At 44.2% G+C, this 18495-nt stretch overlaps 1 protein-coding gene across 1 annotated transcript in view; it reads left to right on the forward strand.

Moving 5' to 3' along the window:
• The window catches only part of DMRT1 (doublesex and mab-3 related transcription factor 1), a 354547-nt gene extending 337220 nt beyond the window's left edge, over positions 1-17327 (forward strand). The window contains exons 5-6 of the mRNA XM_069763937.1: positions 7421-7462; positions 15929-17327. Of these exons, the coding sequence (XP_069620038.1) occupies positions 7421-7462; positions 15929-16083 (197 nt within the window). The 3' untranslated portion in view covers positions 16084-17327. The remainder of the gene's footprint in view (positions 1-7420; positions 7463-15928) is intronic.
• Positions 17328-18495: the final 1168 nt, after the last annotated feature.

Below are 18495 nucleotides of genomic sequence, written 5' to 3' on the forward strand. Positions count from 1 at the left end.
TCCCCTTAGCAGCCTCCCATCACCAGCCTCTCCTCTCCCCTTAGCAGCCTCCCCTCACCAGCCTCTCCTCTCCCCTTAGCAGCCTCCCCTCACCAGCCTCTCCTCTCCCCTTAGCAGCCTCCCCTCACCAGCCTCTCCTCTCCCCTTAGCAACCTCCCCTCACCAGCCTCTCCTCTCCCCTTAGCAGCCTCTCCTCTCCCCTTAGCAGCCTCCCCTCTCATCTCCTCACCAGCCTCTCATCTCCTCACCAGCCTCCCCTCTCTCCTCACCAGCCTTCCCTCTCACCAGCCTCTCTTCTCCTCATCAGCCTCTCCTCACCAGCAGCCTTTCCTCTCCTCAAAAGCCTCCCCTCTCCTCACCAGCCTCCCCTCTCCTCACCAGCCTCCCCTCTCCTCACCAGCCTCCCCTCTCCTCTCAGCAGCCTCCCCTCTCCTCAGCAGCCTCCCCTCTCAGCATCCCCCCTCATCTCCTCAGCAGCCTCCCATCTCCTCACCAGCCTCCCATCTCCTCAGCAGCCTCCCATCTACTCTCCTCACCAGCCTCCCATCTCCTTTCCTCACCAGCCTCTCATATCCTCCCCTTAGCAGCCTCCCCTCACCAGCCTCTCCTCTCCCCTTAGCAGCCTCCCCTCTCATCTCCTCTCCAGCCTCTCATATTCTCCCCTTAGCAGCCTCCCCTGTCCTCACACACATCAGCAGACTCCCGTCTCCTCTCTCACCTCACTCCTCTCTGCTGATTCCTCTCACACTGCCCGCCTCCTCTCCCTGCTCACCGCCGACTTCGGTATCTTCTCCCACAAACATGGCATGCTGCTCAGCTCTGCAGTCTGCTCCAGTGCTCCTACATTCAGAAGAGCGCGCAGCATGTCACGTGACCGGCGTCAGGACCATGATGCACTTGGGCCTGCCTGCTGCTTAAAGGTACAGCACCCATTTCTGGACGCCAGATGCACACTAACAAGTAATGCCCGGATAGCGGGCGGCCCTGCGCCCGAGACCCCCTCCCCCCCGCAGCAGCCGTGGCTGAGGTAGGTGGGTGGGCGGGGTGACCCCCCAAACCTTAAGGAAGAAAAAAAAATTTATTTTTTTTTAACCCCTTCAAGACCCAGCCTATTTTGACCTTAAAGACCTTGCCGTTTTTTGCAATTCTGACCAGTGTCCCTTTATGAGGTAATAACTCAGGAACGCTTCAACGGATCCTAGCGGTTCTGAGATTGTTTTTTCGTGACATATTGGGCTTCATGTTAGTGGTAAATTTAGGTCAATAAATTCTGCATTTATTTGTGATAAACACGGAAATTTGGCGAAAATTTTGAAAATTTCGCAATTTTCACATTTTGAATTTTTATTCTGTTAAACCAGAGAGATATGTGACACAAAATAGTTAATAAATAACATTTCCCACATGTTTACTTTACATCAGCACAATTTTGGAAACAAAATTTTTTTTTGTTAGGAAGTTATAAGGGTTAAAATTCGACCACGATTTGTCATTTTTACAACGAAATTTACAAAACCATTTTTTTTAGGGACCACCTCACATTTGAAGTCAGTTTGAGGGGTCTATATGGCTGAAAATACCCAAAAGTGACACCATTCTAAAAACTGCACCCCTCAAGGTACTCAAAACCACATTCAAGAAGTTTATTAACCCTTCAGGTGCTTCACAGCAGCAGAAGCAACATGGAAGGAAAAAATGAACATTTAACTTTTTAGTCACAAAAATTATCTTTTAGCAACAATTTTTTTATTTTCCCAATGGTAAAAGGAGAAACTGAACCACGAACGTTGTTGTCCAATTTGTCCTGAGTACGCTGATACCTCATATGTGGGGGTAAACCACTGTTTTGGCGCACGGCAGGGCTTGGAAGGGAAGGAGCGCCATTTGACTTTTTGAATCAAAAATTGGCTCCACTCTTTAGCGGACACCATGTCACGTTTGGAGAGCCCCCGTGTGCCTAAAAATTGGAGCTCCCCCACAAGTGACCCCATTTTGGAAACTAGACGCCCCAAGGAACTTATCTAGATGCATAGTGAGCACTTTGAACCCCCAGGTGCTTCACAAATTGATCCGTAAAAATGAAAAAGTACTTTTTTTTCACAAAAAAATTCTTTTAGCCTCAATTTTTTCATTTTCACATGGGCAACAGGATAAAATGGATCCTAAAATGTGTTGGGCAATTTCTCCTGAGTACACCAATACCTCACATGTGGAGGTAAACCACTGTTTGGGCACATGGTAAGGCTCGGAAGGGAAGGAGCGCCATTTGACTTTTTGAATGGAAAATTAGCTCCAATTGTTAGCGGACACCATGTCGCGTTTGGAGAGCCCCTGTGTGCCTAAACATTGGAGCTCCCGCACAAGTGACCCCATTTTGGAAACTAGACCCCCCAAGGAACTTATCTAGATGCATATTGAGCACTTTAAACCCCCAGGTGCTTCACAGAAGTTTATAACGCAGAGCCATGAAAATAAAAAATAATTTTTCTTTCCTCAAAAATGATTTTTTAGCCTGGAATTTCCTATTTTGCCAAGGATAATAGGAGAAATTGGACCCCAAATATTGTTGTCCAGTTTGTCCTGAGTACGCTGATACCCCATATGTGGGGGTAAACCACTGTTTGGGCGCACGGCAGGGCTCGGAAGGGATGGCACGCCATTTGGCTTTTTAAATGGAAAATTAGCTCCAATCATTAGCGGACACCATGTCACGTTTGGAGAGCCCCTGTGTGCCTAAACATTGGAGATCCCCCAGAAATGACACCATTTTAGAAACTAGACCCCCAAAGGAACTAATCTAGATGTGTAGTGAGGACTTTGAACCCCCAAGTGCTTCACAGAAGTTTATAACGCAGAGCCATGAAAATAAAAAAAAAAATTATTTTCTCAAAAATGATCTTTTAGCCTGCAATTTTTTATTTTCCCAAGGGTAACAGGAGAAATTTGACCCCAAAAGTTGTTGTCCAGTTTCTCCTGAGTACGCTGATACCCCATATGTGGGGAGGAACTACTGTTTGGGCACACGTTGGGGCTCGAAAGGGAAGTAGTGACGTTTTGGAATGCAGACTTTGATGGAATGTTCTGCTGGCATCATGTTCCATTTGCAGAGCCCCTGATGTGACTAAACAGTAGAAACCCCCCACAAGTGACCCCATTTTGGAAACTAGACCCCCAAAGGAACTTATCTAGATGTGTGGTGAGCACTTTGAACCCCCAAGTGCTTCATAGAAGTTTATAATGCAGAGCCGTGAAAATAATAAATACGTTTTCTTTCCTCAAAAATAATTATTTAGCCCAGAATTTTTTAATTTTCCCAAGGGTAACAGGAGAAATTTGACCCCAATATTTGTTGTCCAGTTTCTCCTGAGTACGGTGATACCCCATATGTGGGGGTAAACTACTGTTTGGGCACATGCCGGGGCTTGGAATTGAAGTAGTGACGTTTTGAAATGCAGACTTTGATGGAATGCTCTGCGGGCGTCACGTTGCGTTTGCAGAGCCCCTGATGTGCCTAAACAGTAGAAACCCCCCACAAGTGACCCCATTTTGGAAACTAGACCCTGAAAGGAACTTATCTAGATGTGTGGTGAGCACTTTGAACCCCCAAGTGCTTCATAGAAGTTTATAATGCAGAGCCGTGAAAATAATAAATACGTTTTCTTTCCTCAAAAATAATTATTTAGCCCAGAATTTTTTATTTTCCCAAGGGTTACAGGAGAAATTGGACCCCAAAAGTTGTTGTCCAGTTTCTCCTGAGTACGCTGATACCCCATATGTGGGGGTAAACCACTGTTTGGGCACACGTCGGGGCTCAGAAGGGAAGTAGTGACTTTTGAAATGCAGACTTTGATGGAATGGTCTGCGGGTGTCACGTTGCGTTTGCAGAGCGCCTGGTGTGCCTAAACAGTAGAAACCCCCCACAAGTGACCCCATTTTAGAAACTAGACCCCCCAAGGAACTTATCTAGATATGTGGTGAGCACTTTGAACCCCCAAGTGCTTCACAGACGTTTACAACGCAGAGCCGTGAAAATAAAAAATCATTTTTCTTTCCTCAAAAATTATGTTTTAGCAAGCATTTTTTTAGATTCACAAGGGTAACAGGAGAAATTGGACCCCAGTAATTGTTGCGCAGTTTGTCCTGAGTATGCTGGTACCCCATATGTGGGGGTAAACCACTGTTTGGGCACACGTCAGGGCTCGGAAGTGAGGGAGCACCATTTGACTTTTTGAATACGAGATTGGCTGGAATCAATGGTGGCGCCATGTTGCGTTTGGAGACCCCTGATGTGCCTAAACAGTGGTAACCCCTCAATTCTAACTCCAACACTAACCCCAACACACCCCTAACCCTAATCCCAACTGTAGCCATAATCCTAATCACAACCCTAACCCCAACACACCCCTAACCACAACACTAACCCCAACACACCCCTAACCCTAACCACAACCCTAATTCCAACCCAACCCTAAGGCTATGTGCCCACGTTGCGGATTCGTGTGAGATATTTCCGCACCATTTTTGAAAAATCTGCGAGTAAAAGGCACTGTGTTTTACCTGCGGATTTTCCGCGGATTTCCAGTGTTTTTTGTGCGGATTTCACCTGCGGATTCCTATTGAGGAACAGGTGTAAAACGCTGCGGAATCCGCACAAAGAATTGACATGCTGCGGAAAATACAACGCAGCGTTCCCGCGCGGTATTTTCCGCACCATGGGCACAGCGGATTTGGTTTTTCATATGTTTACATGGTACTGTAAACCTGATGGAACACTGCTGCGAATCCGCAGCCAAATCCGCACCGTGTGCACATAGCCTAATTCTAAAGGTATGTGCACACGCTGCGGAAAACGCTGCGGATCCGCAGCAGTTTCCTATGAGTGTACAGTTCAATGTAAACCTATGGGAAACAAAAATCGCTGTACACATGCTGCGGAAAAACTGCACGGAAACGCAGCGGTTTACATTCCGCAGCATGTCACTTCTTTGTGCGGATTCCGCAGCGGTTTTACAACTGCTCCAATAGAAAATCGCAATTGTAAAACCGCAGTGAAATGCGCATAAAAACGTGGTAAATCCGCCATAAATCCGCAGCGGTTTAGCACTGCGGATTTATCAAATCCGCAGCGGAAAAATCCGCAGAGGACCAGAATACGTGTGCACATTCCTAACCCTAACCCTACCCCTAACCCTACCCCTAACCCTACCCCTAACCCTACCCCTAACCCTAACCCTACCCCTAACCCTATTCTAACATTAGTGGAAAAAAAAAAATTTCTTTATTTTTTTATTGTCCCTACCTATGGGGGTGACAAAGGGGGGGGGTCATTTATTATTTTTTTTATTTTGATCACTGAGATATAATATCTCAGTGATCAAAATGCACTTTGGAACGAATCTGCCGGCCGGCAGATTCGGCGGGCGCACTGCGCATGCGCCCGCCATTTTGGAAGATGGCGGCGCCCGGGAGAAGACGGACGGGACCACGGCTGGATCGGTAAGTATGATAGGGTGGGGGGGGACCACGGGGGGAGGGATCGGAGCACGGGGGGGGGGATCGGAGCACGGGGGGGGGAATCGGAGCGCGGGAGGGGTGGAACGGAGCGCGGGGGGCGTGGAACGGAGCACGGGGGGGCTGAACGGAGCACCGGGGGGTGGAACGGAGCACGGGGGGGGGTGGATCGGAATGCAGGGGGGGTGATTGGAGCACGGGGGGGTGATTGGAGCACGGGGGGAGCGGACACGAGCACGGGGGGGAGCGGAGCACAGGACGGAGGGGAGCCGGAGCAGTGTACCGGCCAGATCGGGGGGGGTGGGGGGGCGATCGGAGGGGTGGGGTGGGGGCACACTAGTATTTCCAGCCATGGCCGATGATATTTCAGCATCGGCCATGGCTGGATTGTAATATTTCACCCGTTATAATGGGTGAAATATTACAAATCGCTCTGATTGGCAGTTTCACTTTCAACAGCCAATCAGAGCGATCGTAGCCACGAGGGGGTGAAGCCACCCCCCCTGGGCTAAACTACCACTCCCCCTGTCCCTGCAGATCGGGTGAAATGGGAGTTAACCCTTTCACCCGGCCTGCAGGGACGCGATCTTTCCATGACGCCGCATAGGCGTCATGGGTCGGATTGGCACCGACTTTCATGACGCCTACGTGGCGTCATGGGTCGGGAAGGGGTTAAACTTGCTCAGGTGCCGCCCCCTCACATTGCCCCGCCCTAGGCACGTGCCCTCAAGTGCCTAGTGGCAAATACGGCCCTGCTCATCGATCCTTATGACTTGTTTCCAAAATACATCAAGCTTGTTTAGATGTTCTTTCGCATACTTCTGATGCTGAATTTTAGGGTGCATTCTCACATGCGAGAAACTCGGATGAGTCTTGCACGTCAATACCCCACACTACACCCGGCACTCGTATCAGAGCGTGCGGCCGTGTAGCAATACATGCAGCCGCACGCTCCGCTCCTCAGTGCCAGGTGTAGTGCTGAATATTGATGTGCGAGACTCATCCAAGTTTCTCGCATGTAAGTATGAGCCCTTATGATGAGGACACAGGAGAGGGTTTCTTCTGATGACTTCCATGAAGGCCATATTTGTGCAGACGTCTCTGAACAGTAGTATAATGTACCACAACTCCAGAATCTGCTAAGACTTTCTGAATGTCTTTTGCAGGCAAGCGGGGGTTCTGATTTGCCTCTGGCAAGCCTACGAGCAGCTATCACAGGAATTTTGCGTGCGCAGATGGAGATCGCGGCGGCCATTTTCCTGAAGCCGAGATGCAAACTCGGCTTTGGGAAATGGCCGCCGCCATCTCCATCTGCGCACGCGCGGCATCCCGCGGCCATTTTCCTGAAGCCCCGTGCAGCAGAGCACTCCATCTGCGCACGCGCGGCCTCAGGAAGATGGCCGCCCCCACCGATGACAAGGGTAATAGCGCAGATCGCGCACTTTTTCTTCACCTGCGCGCAGTGGATTCGGCACTTGGACATGCGCACACCACTACGCCACCAACGGAAAGCTGGGGAAGAAACAGCGATGTCACCACGCCCACCTGACCTGACCAGCCTGATTGACAGGCGAAAACGGCGACTTTGGTAATGTATTTCGCAGCATAGGTGGGGAATCGGGGTACACTACATACACTATTGTAACGCACAGCGCAGGCCCTATTTAACAGTATTTTAATCTCAATCTGAAAAAACGGGGTGACAGGTTCCCTTTAACATCAGTATTTGTTAGCCAACACCAGGAGTGGGTCAAAAATACAGACTTGGTGACGTGTTTCTATTATAGCTTTCCCCTCTGTTTGTTCCATTCCTGGTTTTGGCTTACAAATACTGCTACTTTTCACTTGCAGAGAAATGAATGTGTAGCAGTTTTTTTTTTCACTATAATACCTCTACTCTCTGTTACAGGAACTTTTCAAGGACCGAGAAACCAGATTGCTCAAGAAACAGGTAAGCAATTTGTGTTTAGTGGTTTTGTAAATAAAGCCATATGTATCTTAAAGGGAATCTGTCACCCCAAAAATGGCCTATAAATTAATGCCACCGCCATCAGGGGCTTATCTACAGCATTCTGTAATGCTGTAGATAAGCCCCCGATGTATCCAGAAAGATAAGAAAAACAGGTTATATTATTCTCACCCAGGGGCTGTCTCGCTGCGGTCCGGTGCGATGGGCAACGCGGTCCGGGTCCGGCATCTCCCATCTTCATACGATGATGTCCTTTTCTTGTCTTCTTGCCGCGGCTCCTGCGCAGGCGTACTTTGTCTGCCCTGTTGAGGGCAGAGCAGAGTACTGCAGTGCGCAGGCGCCAGGAAAGGTCAGAGAGGCCCAGCGCCTGCGCACTGCAGTACTTTCCTATGCCCTCAACAAGGCAGACAAAGTACGCCTGCGCAGGAGCCGCGGCAAGAAGTCAGGAAGAAGACGTCATCGAATGAAGATAGGAAGCGCTGGACACGGACCGCGACATCCATTGGACCAGACCACAGCGGGACCGCAGGTGAGTATATAATATAACTTGTTTTTCTTATCTTTCAGGATAAATCGGGGGCTTATCTACAGAATTACAGAATGCTGTAGATAAGCCCCTGATGCCGGTGGCCTTAGCTTATAGGCCAATTTTGGGGTGACAGATTCCCTTTAATGCTTTCCCTGCCAAAGACATCTCAAATCTCTTAGGTCCTTTCAGAGTTTTAACTCACTAGTCAGGACTTATGGCCACATCTCAGCTTGGATTACAGCTTCAACAGTGATCCAAGGCTCATTTTGAAGCTGAGATTCTGTAATTGTGACCCATCCCAGATATCAGCAGTAAGGCCACGTTCACACTATCAGTATTTGGTCAGTATTTTACATCCGTATCTGTAAGCCAAAACCAGGAGTGGAACAATCAGAGCAAAAGTATAATAGAAACAAGTCACCACTTCTGCATTTTTCACCCACTCTTGGTTTTGGCTTACAAATACTGAGGTAAAATACTGACCAAATACTGAATGTGTGAACATGTCCTTAAAGTGAGGGTTGCAGCTGTCATTTCAGACTCTTACTTTAAGGCTATGTTAAAGTGTTCAGTATTTGGTCAGTATTTTACCTCTGTATCTGTAAGCCAAAACCAGGAGTGGTGATAAATGCAGAAGTGGTGGCATGTTTCTATAAGGTCGGGGTCACACTAGAGAGAAATGCGGACGAGTGAGAGGTGCAAAAGCAACACATTGCATTCGGACCAATGTTTCTCTATGGGGCAGCTTCCATCAGCCGTATATTTCTCGGCCGTAATTTACGGGCTGAGAAAATCGCAGCATGCTGCGATTGTCAGCTTATTCCTCCAAAAATATGCCAATGAAAGTCTATGGGTACAAGAAAAATACGGATTACACACGGACCATGCGTGTGACTTGCGAGAAATAAGCAAGACTTTTCCAGGTGACAGGAAATGGGCCAAGCCATTATTAGGAAGCTTAGACATGCTAATTAGCACAAAAAACGCTCCAGACATCCCGGAAGAATGCCTCCACGGAGTCCTGCAGCATGTCTACATACATAAATGTAGAGATGCTTATCGTTCTAGTCCAAGAAATGCCTGAAATTTGGGACCAGAGGGATGCACATTACTCAGACTGGGCCAGAAAAGGCGGCATGGAGAAGAATATGTGGGCTACTTTTTGCAGATTTTGCAGATCGTCCATGTGAGGGACAGCAACAAATAAGTAAGTTAACTCATGTTTTAAAAATAATATTAACTGCACTAAATAAGACGTTTTCACACTATCCCCATAAATCCTATTATGTTGTTTTTTATCCTATTAATAATAATAAAGATTATGTTTAGAAATTATACCTTACTAGGCCACATGACTATCTAAAATCTCAATAAACTTGTGGATCCAATGTGCGCAATGTCCTTATACATTCTTATCTGTCATTGCAGTGGAAGATGTTATGAGATGCTGGCGCAGCATTCACGACCAATACAGGCAGGAACTTCAGCAGTGGGCCAGGAGTGGTGATGCAGCACCGACCAAGTGGAAATACATTTATTTTGACCGCCTGGCATTTCTGGCTCCGATTATGGATCTCAGACCATAAGTACATACATCACACCACATTACACATAAGCTTTTTAGGGTCATATGTCAAAATTTTTAATTTCCTAATAGAACTCAGTCCAGCCTCACTGAGAGGGAGACAAAGTTGGATTCTGAGGCCATTATTGATCCTGCCGGGGAATGTGAAGAGGTAGCTGGCCCATCTTTTCAGTCTTCCAGCTGCATCACCCAAGCTCCACCTGAACCACCACCAGTAGCTGCAACAGGACCTGGACCAGCAGCTACACCCGGCAGCCTTGATGAACTTGGCAACAGCAGCAGCCCTACAGTTCCTCTGGAGTCCTCCCCCCAGCCTGCTGTCATATCCCGCCGTTAGCGACGAAGGCGAAAGATCCCTGCCTCTGATACCAGGAGGCATGTTGACACGGGGGTTCTCAATTACCTGTCCAGGGCTGCCCAGGATGAGGGTGAGGAGGCATATTCCCGCAGTCTGGCCCAATGGCTCCGTCCCCTACCCCATAAGGTGAGGCTAAGTGTGCGAGGATCAATACAGATCCTCATTGATGCATGTACACCCCCTCCTCCACAGGTGCCTACACCTCAACCCATTCCCCCCCAAAACCAACCTTGGGCACAGCAGGCCCAAATGGCATCCTATAACCAACCTTCCCAATATGGCCACTTGTACAGACCCATTGTTGAAGGCTGGTCCCAACCTGGCTTTGGCCGATTTGGCCATATTGTGGGGGGGTAGGGGTATGAGTCATGTGGGTTCCAAAATCCCCAGGAGTCTCATCTCCATTTTCCATATGGTCTCTTTGCCACTCAACAATCTGACCCTGGACACAACATACAGCATGGCCAAGATTATGCACCCACACAGGGTGAAGTCCAATTTGGACAACAAAGCCAGCAAGAAAGAGAGGCTGGACTCCCGCCATCACCTCCACCAACGTTCCAAAATCTCTAAACTATTTTATGTGATTTTGCACTTGCAAAATAATGTGTTTGTTTTATTGTTATTGAACATTTGAAAAAAGGGTATGGCCAAATTTCTGTGGCCACAAAAGCCATATGAGTTCAATATTGTTTTGCTAAAAAATATTATGTTTTGACTTTATAAAAAAGTTTGGAATGCCAATTTTTGTCTCTTCTTACAATAATTAATACAAGATACAGAATGAGAAACAAAACCATCTATTACATAAATCAAATTAACACACACAACAACTTAAATGAAAAAAAGTATATGTATATACACAAACAGGCTCCTGGCTGTAAAATTATTTAACCCCTTCAGATGGATTTACAGCGTGTGACAAGACTGAACGACGGAAGGTATGGGATATTGTTGAATTTTTATTTTAACTTTGTTTCAGGTGACAAGGGTCTTCAATTGGATTGAGAGTATAATAAACTATTATAACAACATGTCTTTATTTCATTAAAATACTTTTTTCCTAATGTGTGTGTGTTTCATTAACCATTTACTAGTATTTGATTAATAATGGATAGGTGTCTTATTGACGTCTCTTCATTATTAACCTGGCTTGATGTCACCTTACAATAGCAAGGTGGCATTAACCCTTTATTACCCCATATCCCACCGCTACAGGGGAGTGGGAAGAGAGTGGCCAAGTGCCAGAATAGCCGTATCTTACAGATGTGCCTTTTCTGGGGTGGCTGGGGGCAGATGTTTTTAGCCAGGAGGGCCAATATCTATGGTCCCTTTCTAGGCTATTAATATCTGCCCTTAGTCACTGGCTTTATCACTCTGGCGGAGAAAATTGCGTGGGAGCCCACGCCAATTTTTTCCGTGATTTAACCCTTTATTTTAACAGCTAGAGCCACCAAATTTTACACAAAGACACTTCTTACATTATTAGTCAGGAATATGTAATAAAATAAGGGATATGAAATGGTTTACTGTATGTAAACCATGTTTCATATCCTGTTGGGTTTGTGAAGGAGATAGCAAAAGCCGGCAATTGAATTACCGGCTTTTCTGCTATCTAGCGCCGCATTAAATATATACAGTCATGGCCAAAAGTATTCACACCCCTGCAAATCTGTCAGATAATACTCAGATTCTTCCTGAAAATGATTGCAAACACAAATTATTTGGTATTATTGTCTTCATTTAATTTGTCTTAAATGAAAAAAACACAAAGAATTGTCCTAAAGCCAAATTGGATATAATTCCACACCAAACATAAAAAAGGGGGTGGACAAAAGAACACTGTTCGAAAAATCATGTGATGCTTCTCTAATTTTTGTAAATAACAGCACCTGTAACTTACCTGTGGCACCTAACAGGTGTTGGCAATAACTAAATCACACTTGCAGCCAGTTGACATGGATTAAAGTTGACTCAACCTCTGTCCTGTGTCCTTGTGTGTACCACATTGAGCATGGAGAAAAGAAAGAAGACCAAAGAACTGTCTGAGGACTTGAGAAACCAAATTGTGAGGAAGCATGAGCAATCTCAAGGCTACAAGTCCATCTCCAAAGACCTGAATGTTCCTGTTTCTACCGTGCACAGTGTCATCAAGAAGTGTAAAGCCCATGGCACTGTGGCTAACCTCCCTAGATGTGGACGGAAAAGAAAAATTGACAAGAGATTTCAACGCAAGATTGTGCGGATGTTGGATAAAGAACCTCGACTAACATCCAAACAAGTTCAAGCTGCCCTGCAGTCCGAGGGTACAACAGTGTCAACCCGTACTATCCGTCGGCATCTGAATGAAAAGGGACTGTATGATAGGAGACCCAGGAAGACCCCACTTCTTACCCCGAGACATAAAAAAGCCAGGCTGGAGTTTGCCCAAACTTACCTGTAAAAGCCTAAAACGTTTTGGAAGAATGTTCTCTGGTCAGATGAGACAAAAGTAGAGCTTTTTGGGCAAAGGCATCAACATAGAGTTTACAGGAGAAAAAAAGAGGCATTCAAAGAAAAGAACACGGTCCCTACAGTTAAACATGACGGAGGTTCCCTGATGTTTTGGGGTTGCTTTGCTGCCTCTGGCACTGGACTGGTTGACCATGTGCATGGCATTATGAAGTCTTAAGACTACCAACAAATTTTGCAGCATAATGTAGGGCCCAGTGTGAGAAAGCTGGGTCTCCCTCAGAGGTCATGGGTCTTCCAGCAGGACAATGACCCAAAACACACTTCAAAAAGCGCTAGAAAATGGTTTGAGAGAAAGCACTGGAGACTTCTAAGGTGGCCAGCAATGAATCCAGACCTGAATCCCATAGAACACCTGTGGAGAGATCTAAAAATGGCAGTTTGGAGAAGGCTCTCTTCAAATATCAGGGACCTGGAGCAGTTTGCCAAAGAAGAATGGTCTAAAATTCCAGCAGAGCATTGTAAGAAACTCATTGATGGTTACTGGAAGCGGTTGGTCGCAGTTATTTTGGCTAAAGGTTGTGCAACCAAGTATTAGGCTGGGGGTGCCAATACTTTTGTCTGGCCCATTTTTGGAGTCTTGTGTGAAATGATCAATGTTTTGCTTTTTGCTTCATTCTCTTTTGTGTTTTTTCATTTAAGACAAATTTAAATGAAGATAATAATACCAAATAATTTGTGATTGCAATCATTTTCAGGAAGAAAATCAGTATTATCTGACAAAATTGCAGGGGTGTGAATACTTTTGGCCATGACTGTATAGGTGTCTCTGAGACATATATATATATATATATATATATATATATATATATATATATATATATATATATATATATATATATATATATATATATATATACATAGTGTCTCGGAACGAAGAAAAAAATGGAGCGCACTCGCTGATCATCCTGTGCAGGTATCTTTATTTAAACGCTGTGCTGTACATCTTCACGACCGGGGGTGCTATGCAATGAGTGCGGCCAGTTGAAGCGCCAGCCAGGCGCGAAACGGCTGTCGTCCAGCTCTGCCGCACTCTTTGCATAGCACCCCCGGTCGTGAAGATGTACAGCACAGCGTTTAAATAAAGATACCTGCACAGGATGATCAGTGAGTGCGCTCCATTTTTTTCTTCGTTCCGAGACTTTCATATGGACTTTTCTCGCACCCAAGATCAGATATCTTGGCCCACAAGACACAGGTGAGCGGTTCCCACTTTGTTCTTCCTGGCGGTGGTGCTGTCCGGCTGTTCCTTTTGTATATGTGTATGTATATATATATATATATATTAGTATATATACCTATTCTATGTGTATATATTCTATCTTTTCTATTCTAATCTGTCAGTGTGATGTTACTGTACACAGCACTGATTTGCCGGCTTTTCAAAGGACATCGGTGCGTAAAAATCAGACAGCAATACAGATGTCATACGGATGTTGCGATAAAAAAATCGCATGACAATCGCATGATTTACCTCCGTTTTTTCGGTCCGTAAATCGGACCGGTTTTTTTATCGCAATTGGAAAAGAGCCCTAACTTGTCACTTAGTTCTCCCGGTGAACACCATAAAATTAAAAAAAGCAAAAAACATGAATTGCAAATTTTATGTCACTTTCACTTAAAAAACAATGATAAAAAACAGCCAAAAACTCACAAGCCCTAAAATTACAGTTATTCATGCAAAAAAACAAGTCCTCCTACATTCCTGTCACCCCAAAAAAATTATAGCTTTTATGTAAGTTATGGCAACACTATTTCTTTTTATTAAATAAGATTTTATTAAAAGTAATAAACTATAAGTAAACTATACATATGTAGTACTGCCAAGTCCATAACAACCCAAACTATAAAATGAGTGCTAAGAATCCTACCTTAAAAACATGATAAAAAAGAGACAAACCCAGAATTGCAGTTTTATGATAATTTTACTTTAAAAAAATTTTTTATAAAAAATGATAAAAGAAAGATTTATGAAGCCCAAATTGATGCCAAAAATACTACAATTGGTCACACAAAAAATAAACTCGCAGGCTCTTTTCACATTGCGATCTTGCCCATGTTCATTGGACCCATTGGGGCTTATGTCCAAACCCTTTGCAAAACGGGACCCGGACACATGCGCCATAGAATGTAGTGGTGCTGACAGAGGGAACGTCACTCTGTTGTGCATCACTTTCGGGAGTGTACGCCTCCTGGAGGCAGACACCCAGACACAGTCAACTATATGTGAATGTCTGCCTCCTGTAGGTATCTACGCCCCAAAATAATGTGCTACAGAGCGCAGGTTGACGCCTGAAACCTGATTTGCGGGGTTTTGAGATGCAGGACCACTGAATGTGGGCAAGAATGCAATGTGTAAGGGCCATCAAGAGCAAAAAAATATTATGGCTTTTTAAAACGTTGTGACACATAAAAACATTAATTTTGGGGGAGAAAATCAGATTTTATTATAGAAAAGTAATGCATTGTAAATAAATTATTCATATTTGCGAAGATTGTGTTTGTAGCAACCCAAACTATAAATTGGCCATGCTATATATCCCACCCTGCGTTGTCGATTCTCATCCAACATTCGGATCCGTATCAGATGTGCTTCGTAATTTTGTGCCAATGGCTTGGTCCACACAAAAATCAAGTGTGTGAACATCCCCATAGACGATACTATGAAAAACAACACAGATAGAATTCACATGAAAAACGGACATCAGAACGAGCCCTTACACTGAGCTCTTCCATGAGGTTTTCTGTCTAAATCTCTGAAAAACTGAATTCAGACAATCCATGTACTATAATGAGATGGATGGAGATTGACACGGAGAGACTCATTGCCAAAGAAAGTAAAATTATCCCAAAATATTTTTCAACTACATAAAAAGTAAGAGACTCAAAAATGAGTGTTGGCCCCCTCAGAAATAATCTGGGAGAAATAGTGGAAAAGGATGAGAGAAAGGCCATTCTGCTAAACACCTTTTTCTCCAGAATTTAACCCAAAAATCGTCCATAAGTGTAACCAGCTTAACCCAGCAGGAAGTATGTAATCCCCACAAAATGGCTAAAATATAATATTCCAGGTCTTGGACACTAAATTCAGTGATGAGACGTTGATCCAGGGAACTAGTCTGATGCCCTATGTGGAGTTGGACAGGGATTTTTCTCTTAGTATGGGGCAATTATTATTGGCTCCTTTCTGATGGTGTATTTTAGATACAATGACTATGGTCCTAAAAGTCAGACCTTTCACAAAGTTATCACCTTGCCTGTGGAGGGACACTGCATCCCTGATGTAGTTAATGCCAAGAAGACAGCTAGGAAATGTTAGCATTTTTACATACTTTGCTGTATATCAAATACAGAAAGGTGCAAAGGTCTATAAAAGATCTAATAAGGGCAATAACATTGTTTGTAAACCATGTATTCTTACTTGCCTCATGAGACACATGACTGCTGTTTGTTGTTTGTTTGCAGTGTTTTCTCCACCAAGCAGCCAAGACTCCGGACTGGTTTCCTTGTCCAGCAGCTCGTCGGTCGCCAGTGAGGGCACCAAAGGTGCAGCCGAGTGCGAAGCTCCCACTGAAGCCCCTCTATATCCAGTGGCAGCTATTACTGAAGATGGGGAGTGAGGTCACCTGGAACAAGCAACAGTTAAACCAACAATTACAGCAACAAGTCCAAAGTTCCTTTATTTAAAAGGCAAAAGCCAGCTCAGGATTCATTTCCCTGCAGTTAACATAAGTTGCTTTCATCCACCTGATGCATTGCTTTGCCTCGAAATACAAGTCTTGTCATACTTTATCACTGATTTGTTGTAGAATGTTATAGTTACCTAAGTTGTGGCAAGTTTTTACTTTAGACAGTTTCTGGGTAATAGTTTCTACAGTTTCTACACCAGAATGTGCCTATAAAGATGAGTGACTATCCTGCCTTACAGGTCACTTATGACAGTGGTCAGGAAAACAGTGTTGTCCACTTGGCAATCACGTCCATAGCTACTTTCAATTTTGATGAGCTAAAAAAAAAAAACTCTCGAAAAACTTCAACCTGAAGGGATATTTTAGGCTTCAATTCGCTAACTATTGAAATAGCTGTAAAGTACAGCATGGGACACACAATTTGGAAGCATTGGGCATATGGACATCGTAAAGGGTGTCCCCCTTTTTAGGACCCGTGAAAGTTAGAGAATGATGCATTATGTGCTGGCCTATTAATATGAATGGATTCGATGCAATCACACATCTTTCCATCAGTAGGTCCGCAGCTAGATTCACAGAAGAGAAACATTACCTGCCACATCTCTGTGTCTGGTTATAGATCATGGTCAGATGCACATCTTTTATATCTTTTGTATCTGATTCATGCATAGCTGATCATTATAGCGAAGGCAATACCCCAAAGTCCTCATGTAGCTGCGAACCAAAGCCACATTTTCTCAGTGGAACTGGTCCTGCATGTCTGGATACTGCCTGACATGGGAACAAATAATTGTGGTGAAAAGCAAAGAGCAGTACACACTTTATAGTCTAGAGTCCACCTTGTATTCCCTTTTATATGTAGATTGACAGTGAGCGTTATATCTCCAGTTTAGCTTTAACGTTGCAGTGCTTGAGTTATTTTTACATTTTTGTAGATTTTTTCAACTAATGCTTTTATTAACAAAAAACAAAAACAAAACCATTTCAATAGTTAAGTGCAATCCACACAGAGTTCATGGTTGGCCTAGTAGAGAAATGTTACAATGTGTTGTGTTCCTTCTCTTCTCCACACTCCTGGCTCAGATGTATTGTTCTCTGTTGTAGCAGCCACACAGAAAATAAAAAATGTTATTGATGACTAAATCTACCTGTGTGTATACTTGGTAAGCTGTATTAAATAGAAAAAAAAAAAAAGAAATTACTTGTATTTTTTTCGCTTTGTGCCTCTGAAAACATCTATTTGATTTCGCCCCCATCTGTTGTAATCAATAACCTGACCATCTTGTTTTTTTTATTAAATGTACTTACTCTTAATTTCATCCACCAGTGGTTTTAGAGAGAATAATGTGGAGTTACCTATATGGCTTTGACATTATAAATCACTTCTTGAGGCTGAATCGTATAGCGGTATCGATTGATCCTGATATATCACAGAAATTTACTGTCACTTCTGTTTTCAATTAAAGATACAATCAGTCAGATAATGACTTAATTGGATTTTACAGAAGATTGAGTTTTATTGCCTAGTGCTTTACGAGTTTAGTTAAGGGAGATCATTTTATCACACTTGTCAGCCAGTTACTGCAGTCGCTGTGCCCTTCTAGGGTTGCTATTGTGACAAAGCCACACACAATAGGGCAGGGAGGGCTGATATTCTGATGACTATTAGGATATATTCATGCAGAGATACGGGACATTCAGCCAAAGTCATTTTTTTTCTTTTCCTTGCTGCTGATGGCAGCTTGGAAATAGTGTCTGAAGTTTTAACAATTCGGACCTATAGCCCCCCTCTTCCACCCATCACTTGGCTACATGGGGGCTGCAAGCTGAGCAAAGGCATGTCTTCCCACAGTGTAGAAACGAAACTGATATCAATGATAGCCAACGCAATGCTGGTTTAATTCTTGCTTATTTGTGTGCCCTCGCTTTTTAATTAAGATGCTTAACTCTTTTGACACCAAAGTCTAGGATGGTAGAGTAAAGTTAACCATTGACATCGAATAACTGTCAGGCAGAATGTCTACCATCTGACAAATAAAATTGACAATAGCCTTATTAACTTCACATTCAGCTTTTTTAAGTATCACTCATTCTTCAGGAGGGTGAATGGCTGTATCTTTTGGGGATTGTATACAATTTCATTGAAAAAAACTCCCATTCTAACCCAAATCTTTGGGTGACACTCTGCCAGCCCCCATATATTACCAAGCAATTGAGGGATCCAAAGACGTATATCCAATGTCTCTACAACAGATGGAGGCATAATGTCTGGAATTGAAGAATCAAATTAAGGTAGGTTGTGTGGAATAAAATGAAACTAACCCAAACACCCATTTCTGGCAA

Source organism: Ranitomeya imitator, chromosome 1, assembly GCF_032444005.1.
Source record: "Ranitomeya imitator isolate aRanImi1 chromosome 1, aRanImi1.pri, whole genome shotgun sequence".
In the NCBI taxonomy this organism is placed as follows: domain Eukaryota; kingdom Metazoa; phylum Chordata; class Amphibia; order Anura; family Dendrobatidae; genus Ranitomeya; species Ranitomeya imitator.